Genomic DNA, 6,981 nt, shown 5'->3' with positions numbered 1-6,981 from the left:
CCGGCTGTACAAAACTTCCTTCATTCTTATTTCCTTCCGTAGTCATTTTGCTGCAAAGTTTCAAAGACTGCTACTTTGAAAAATCAAAACCACCTTGGCTCTGATACCAGAATGTTGAGAACAAAAAAGAATTGCACAACAAATTGTCTTTTATTGATAATGCTGCTAAGCTTAAATAGTAGCTAAACTACATCCATGAAAATAAAGGAGAAAAAATAGCAACCCACTCTTACTACAATTTAGCAAAGTGGAAACAGAAAGCTAAAAATAGAAAACTGTTATAACAAAAAACCTTTCATATTATTATTATTATTGACAATAGGGGTGATGGATTCGAATCACTAATAACATTTTGATTGCTAACACATACTATATGTCAATTGAGCTATACTTGTTTTAATATTATTAACTCTTAACTTAGTCGATAGGAATATTAATATGAAAACTCTAGGATTTGAAAAATTAGGAACCAAATTGTTGAATCCCTAATATCAATTTCTAAAATGCCCAATCAATTTGACAACGATCCAAAGGGAGAGAATAGATTTTGATTACCTTTTGATCGAAGACCATGAGGCAAGAAGAACTATTTCCCTACTCATGATTTAAACACTCTACAATTAAGTTGATCACTCTTACCTGAATGCTCAAACATGCAATCCTAGATTAGAAATCGCAAAAAGTTTGGTGATGAATCTCCGTCATCAACACAGAGAAAAACTGTTATTCCAAAAATTCAAAATTCAAGAACTGTTTGACTCAACCTAATGGTAAAGCTTTCTACAGCCTCCCAGTGAAACTTTAATACCACATCATCAATCATAACAAAATTATAAAAAATACCCTACTTGAAAATTCATAAAAAAAAGGATAAAAATTGAAAAATACTAAAACTACATCAAAATTATTAAATAAAATTTAATTAATAATGTAGATGTTTAGGCGGTTCATATCATATATTTGTGGAGATAGAAAAGGGTAATGCTGCCTTATCTTTGAAAGTATATTTTGTAAGGATTTAAATATAGAATTGAAATGTCAATATCAATATCGACGTAAAAATTACCATTTTCAACAAAATATTTGTCAAAATATTGATATTGACAACTATTTTTGCAAATAATGACACTTAAAAGTGAATTTAATTAATAATAAGTCATTGTACTTCTAAAATAATTTAGAGATCTTGTTGCTAGTATTATGTTTTTTTTAAAAAAAGTTATTAGATTATGTTTATATTATAACTAACAATTATCAAAAATATTGATTAATTCATAATATCAATGTCAACTCGAAAATTTATGGATATATTAATTAACATATCAGTAGAAAGTTAAACCATTTATTTGAAATCATATAATTATTTGTGTTACATAGGCAAATATCAATTTATATTGCTAACATTTGGGGATTGCTTCGAATAAAATCTCAATTTAATAATTTTATCAATCTAAACGATAAATTTTTATGAATGAATCAACATAGACCCTCCACTAAAATTTGATTTCAAAACCATTAATGTATATAACTTTTAAGAGTATATCCGACGTCTTTAAATACAAGGGTTAATGTAAATAATAATAATAATAATAAAGAGAACCAGATTAATATTAGCGGGTTTTGATTATAATTGAGTATTTTTCATATGCTCGTCTTCCTCTACTTTTTTTTTTTACAAACAAATTGTGAGTTCACTCAATAAAAAATTAGGATTTCAATTTATGCACTTTGTTCGAGTTTTATACCGATAGTATAATTTATTTTTTAGTTCAAATAATATAATTCTTCTCACTCTTTTTAGCAAGTAAAATGCATGAACCAACTAAGGTATAAAAAATATGGCCAAAACCATTATAAAATGAGCATTGATTCTTATTAACTCCAAAATCCTCGAGGTTTAATTAATGATGTCTTAGGACTAAATAAGGATAATATTATTCTCACTCCCATAGATCTCTAGATGCTTCCCTTAAATCTTTACATATATGCTTTGTATGCAACTATTAGATTATCCTTTCTACTAAATATATATATATATATATATATATATATATATATATATATATATATATATATATATATATTTAAATCACATCTTACTCTCGACATTTTAGTTTAAATCTATTTAAATTCGAATCGACAAACGAATATTTAATATATTGTATTCAATAAGGTTTTGAAATTTCAACCAATCATCAAAAGGACATTAGTTTTCTTTATTCACAAATTTGAATTGCCAAATCAAATTAGTTCTAGCTCGAACTAACAACCGTTCTTAATCAATTTGAGGTTTTTTTTAGTATTTTAGTTCTTTTCTTACCCTCCTATTGGCACTAAATTGAAAATATATCCATTAATTTTTTTTTTCTTAAAAAAAATGAATAGGTCATAGAACTATTAGACACAAAAATAAAATTTAGACATTGACAAGACACCTTTTTCAATTCAATCTATTAAACAAAATTTGAATGTTCAAGAACTACAATTATTAATATATATCTATCTATTAGATAAAAAATAAAATTTAAAAATCGATTAGATATTTTTTTTTAATTAAACTTCACTAAAACTATTAATCTTTATCTATGGTAGAAATAGAATCAACATATAGGATTGTACTATTCTCATGACCTTTTATTTTAATCATCATAATTGTTATCGCAAAAACATACGAAAAAAATTGATACATAGATTATACTCAATTTATGTGTTAGTCACTCGATGAATAAAGATAAAGAATTTTATTATTTTTAATGTACAAGTAAAATTAATATATGAGATCCCTAAAATGAAGGTACGAAACAAAATTAGATACCTAATTTGGATGAGAACCATGCTTAGTTATCTTAAGATGATTTTTTTTTTTAAATGGCATAAAAAAGCAGAATTACAATTAAAATAAAATAAAGAAAAGCAAGGGAAAAAAAAAAAGGAAAGAAAGCAAAAACAGAGCATATGCGAAGGGCTGTGTATTTCTCTCGCAGCAAGGAAAGTAAAGTTCTTCTTCCATTCCCATCAAAACCCCAATCTTCTTCTTCTTTCTTCTTCACTTCATTCTTCAAAATTTTCTTTCCCCCATTTTATTTTTCAATCTTTCAATGGATCGTCCACTCCTTCTCGCCTCTGTTTTCACTCTTCTCCTTCTTCCAGGTAAAAATACAGAACAAACTCCTAAATTAACCCTTTTCATTTCTTGATCTTCCTCCAAATCCCTTTCTTAATCTCATTTTTTTTGCTTTTTGTTTCTCTAATTCACTTGGTTAGATGTTCAATCGACGTCTTTTAAGTTAGTCAACAAGTGTCGAACCACGATTTGGCCTGGTTTGTTATCCGGCGCCGGCACTGCCCAGCTTCCGACCACCGGCTTCGCCCTTCGCAGCGGCAAATCCAAGATCGTTCCGGTTCCTAAATCTTGGTCGGGTCGGTTATGGGCTCGGACCCTTTGTGGGTTAGATTCCGATGGGAAATTCTCTTGCTTAACCGGCGACTGTGGGTCTGGTAAAGTCGAGTGTATTGGCGGCGGTGCTAAGCCGCCGGCCACTTTGGCGGAGTTCACTCTCAACGGCGCCGATGGGCTTGATTTTTATGACGTCAGCTTGGTCGATGGTTATAATCTTCCGATGTTGGTTGTGGCTAAAGGTGGGACGAGAGGCGGTTGCGCTGCCACCGGCTGTTTGGTGGATTTGAACGGCGCGTGTCCGTCAGAGCTCAGAGTAGCGCGTGTTGGTGGTGGGAGTGGAAGGAGCGTGGCTTGTAGAAGCGCGTGTGAGGCTTTTAATGCTCCGCAATTTTGTTGTAGTGAGGCGTTCTCTACGCCTGACACCTGTCGTCCTTCGGTATATTCGGAGTTCTTTAAACATGCTTGCCCACGCGCGTATAGCTACGCGTATGATGACAAAACCAGCACTTTCACGTGTGCCTCCGCTGATTACCTTATTATATTTTGTCCACTACCTTACACCAGGTAAAATTACTAAATTGCCCCTGATCTGTCACCGTTGGATTCATTTTTAGGATCCATTATCTCCTAATCTTGTTCTGCCACGTGGATCCTATCTGTACCATTAGCTCTTTATCCGTTAAAAATTTGTTAAATTTTTCTTTGAGAATTTAACAATTTTATATCTGCTCTCTGATTGGTTGAATTATTTAATTTACACCATTTTTTAAAAATTAAGCTTATTTCTCTCATTTTCTTAAAGAGATTTGCATCATGTAAGAGCTGAATTCCTAGACAAATTTTGAAAACAAAAACTATTTTTTTATTTCAAAATTTCACTTGGATTTTAAAAATATTGATCAAAATTAAATAACAAAACAAGAAATTTAGAGATAAAAGAATGTTTACAGATTTATTTTAAAAACTAAAAATAAAAAACCAAATGATTATTAAATCGAAACTTAGGATTTGATTTTATACTTTTAAAACTAATTTTCATACCAATAAATTGTATTTAGAAGCAATTTTTGAAATGAATTTATCCGTTTCAAAATCACTCACAAACAAGTCATTAGTTCCGTTTTGAAATTAAATTGGATTTGTATTATGAATGAATTCACAGTTTTTTCCATATGGATGTTTGTTATTTCAATCAACTGTGTTCTCTTTTATTGAAACTTGATAAATCAAATCATTTTTGGGTTATGGAATCAGATAATCAGATCAATTGTTATGAGTTGCATAAATGTTGAATGTTATGGCAATAGTGAATTCATCTTTATATATGTCTATAACATTGGCTTTCTGTGGGATCTAAATTGCAGTCAGAAAGTGTTGAGTGCAAGGAAAGACGGGGCAATGCTACCGCTTGTAAACAAAACGATGATGTATCTGAGAAGCCGAAGAGCAAACGGCGTGTTATCAGCAGGTTTAATTGAATACTAATGCCTACAAGATCAAATCAACCAAAGCTATGGCTGCCTCTTCTGGCCAACTTTTGTACCCTCCTTCTGTTACTGACATTGGCCTTCCCTGTAATTTTCAGGCAGATAGTTTCGAAATGAATGGTCGACGTCGACGAAGACGGAAATTTGAGACGTTGTGTATCGACATTGATGATAGGGGAGATACCATGGCTTATAGCCACCATACTCAAAATTTCATAGCTTTTTGTGAATACATAGTTAAAATTAATGTGACAATTCTTGTTTTGGAAAAAAAAATCAGATTACATTCTTGCCTGAGAAGTGTAGTATTCATGTTTTCTCTTGTGATTTTCAGTAAGATTTTGTTGTTGGTTCTTTTTTTTTTTTTTTTTTTTTTTTTTCCAAAAATATTAAACTGCAATAGATGTCACATCTCGAGGTCAAAGCATAATCAAAAGATAAACAAATGAGTTAAAAAAAGGAACAAGGACAAAAAAACAAACTAAGCATCTACAAGAACAAGCACCCTATTAAGAAATCGACAATCAAAGATAAATCGAGAAAGGTAAGTAATATAGAATCGACATAGAGATTTATGTGATTTACTAAAATCGTGTCAACTACGTCCACGGATAGAAGGAGAATCAACATAGAGATTTATATGGTTTACTAAAATTGTGTTAATGATAGGAATGATATTAGAGGGATATTAGAGGTATATTAGTTCTTAGTTAAGTAATTGGTTAGAGAAGTTGGTTATAAATAGAGGGGTGGAGAATGAAGAAGGCAAGCAATATTTGGAACATGAAACAAGGCTTGAGAGTTATCTCGAGATTGAGAGGGTCCAAGTACCTCAAACACTTGATTTATCTTGTATTTCCATTATTGTTTATCTTTCAATAGATTTGGGTTCTATCAGTTAACTACGTCCACGGATCAGAAGGAGAGAATAGTTTATTATCAGAGAGAGAGAAAGTATTGGATCAGATTCAGAGGTGCAGTAAGAGAGTTTCTATAGCATACTCATCTAAACCCTATGGTCAAAATCGTAAATAACATAAATACAAACACAATTTAAACTCATGTTGGGTCATTCGAAGCACCAAATAACAGATTCAAGGTATTCCAACACAGTTACTGCTCAACAAAGAAATTCCAAGGAGAAGAGACTTCTAGGGTCCCTTCAATAGAAGCCTCAAACTACTTAGTGCAATAAAGAAATATCTCACATCGCACAATTTAACTAACCACTTGTAGAGAACACAAGATAGCTCCATGGATACAAAGATTACGTTCGCACCAAATAAGAACGATAGTAGCATGCCAAACAACTCTACAAACCGAACGCCTCAAATGATTACTCGCACTAAAATGAAAAATCTAATCAAACACAACTTGAGTAGTCAAGATGGTTTTTTTTTTTTTTTTTTTTTAATGACATAATAGAGTGAAAACCAACACTCAAAATAAAGACCCCAATATTAAAGTTGGTGTGTTGAGCCCCATTTATGAAAGGATAAGTGGGTTCTTCAAAGCTTCACGTGGGTTGGATTCTCTCTTTTTCGTCCCCCGTCAAAACAGGAAGAACTACATGTAGAATAGATATATTGGCACTTTGAAAACAACCCACCATATCCATTTGTCGTTAACCAAAACTAGGGTAATTTTGGTTATATTATATATTAAAAAAACAAAAATCGACTTCTAAACTAGGCTTCAAAATGTTTTATTTTTAACTCTTGAACTTTGAAATTGTTTCAAGAAAATATTAATGGAGATTTTTTCATTCAAATGATGAATGAAAATTAGCATAATAGTTAGAAATTAGCATTATTAATATCATTTTTGTCATGTTAAAAGACGTTTCGAAACATGTCTTTATTTATTCAACATCAATTCAATGTTTAATTTACACTTTTAAATATCTTTTTTTCTTTTTGCCATCAAAATCAATTTTGAATTATTAAAAGTAACTTTTTGAGTGATTTCGAATAATAGTGATTTTGGTTTTTTTCCAATGTATAATAGGTTGTTAAAAGGTGAGCCTTGAAATAGGGCTTTGCTTGAAATAATAGTGTAGACCATTAGGTTTGGCTCAACTTTTGCAAATTGTGG

The 6,981-nt window shown here is 31.0% G+C and overlaps 1 protein-coding gene across 2 annotated transcripts; it reads left to right on the top strand.

Moving 5' to 3' along the window:
* Positions 1–2,909: 2,909 nt before the first annotated feature.
* LOC120089339 (thaumatin-like protein 1) lies at positions 2,910–5,221 on the top strand. 2 transcript variants are annotated; one of them, XM_039046775.1, is made up of 4 exons: positions 2,910–3,150; positions 3,265–3,964; positions 4,765–4,868; positions 4,986–5,221. In XM_039046775.1, exons 1-4 carry the CDS (start codon positions 3,099–3,101, stop codon positions 4,991–4,993), a joined length of 864 nt encoding a protein of 287 aa, XP_038902703.1. In that variant the 5' UTR covers positions 2,910–3,098; the 3' UTR covers positions 4,994–5,221. The 2 variants fall into 2 exon arrangements, with proteins under 2 accessions (XP_038902703.1, XP_038902702.1); XM_039046774.1 differs by having other exon boundaries at positions 4,765–5,221.
* Positions 5,222–6,981: the final 1,760 nt, after the last annotated feature.

Source organism: Benincasa hispida, chromosome 10 (assembly GCF_009727055.1).
Source record: "Benincasa hispida cultivar B227 chromosome 10, ASM972705v1, whole genome shotgun sequence".
Taxonomy (NCBI): Eukaryota; Viridiplantae; Streptophyta; class Magnoliopsida; order Cucurbitales; family Cucurbitaceae; genus Benincasa; species Benincasa hispida.
The sequence above is the reverse complement of the archived record's forward strand: the minus strand, read 5'-3'. Positions and strand labels throughout refer to the sequence as shown.

Bases quoted from the DNA above. Each gene is read 5' to 3' on its own strand.
- LOC120089339 (XM_039046774.1), top strand. From the start codon at position 3,099: ATGGATCGTCCACTCCTTCTCGCCTCTGTTTTCACTCTTCTCCTTCTT. The intron at 3,151-3,264 runs GTAAAAATACAG...TCACTTGGTTAG, and splicing joins CACTCTTCTCCTTCTTCCAG to ATGTTCAATCGACGTCTTTT. The intron at 3,965-4,764 runs GTAAAATTACTA...TCTAAATTGCAG, and splicing joins TGTCCACTACCTTACACCAG to TCAGAAAGTGTTGAGTGCAA.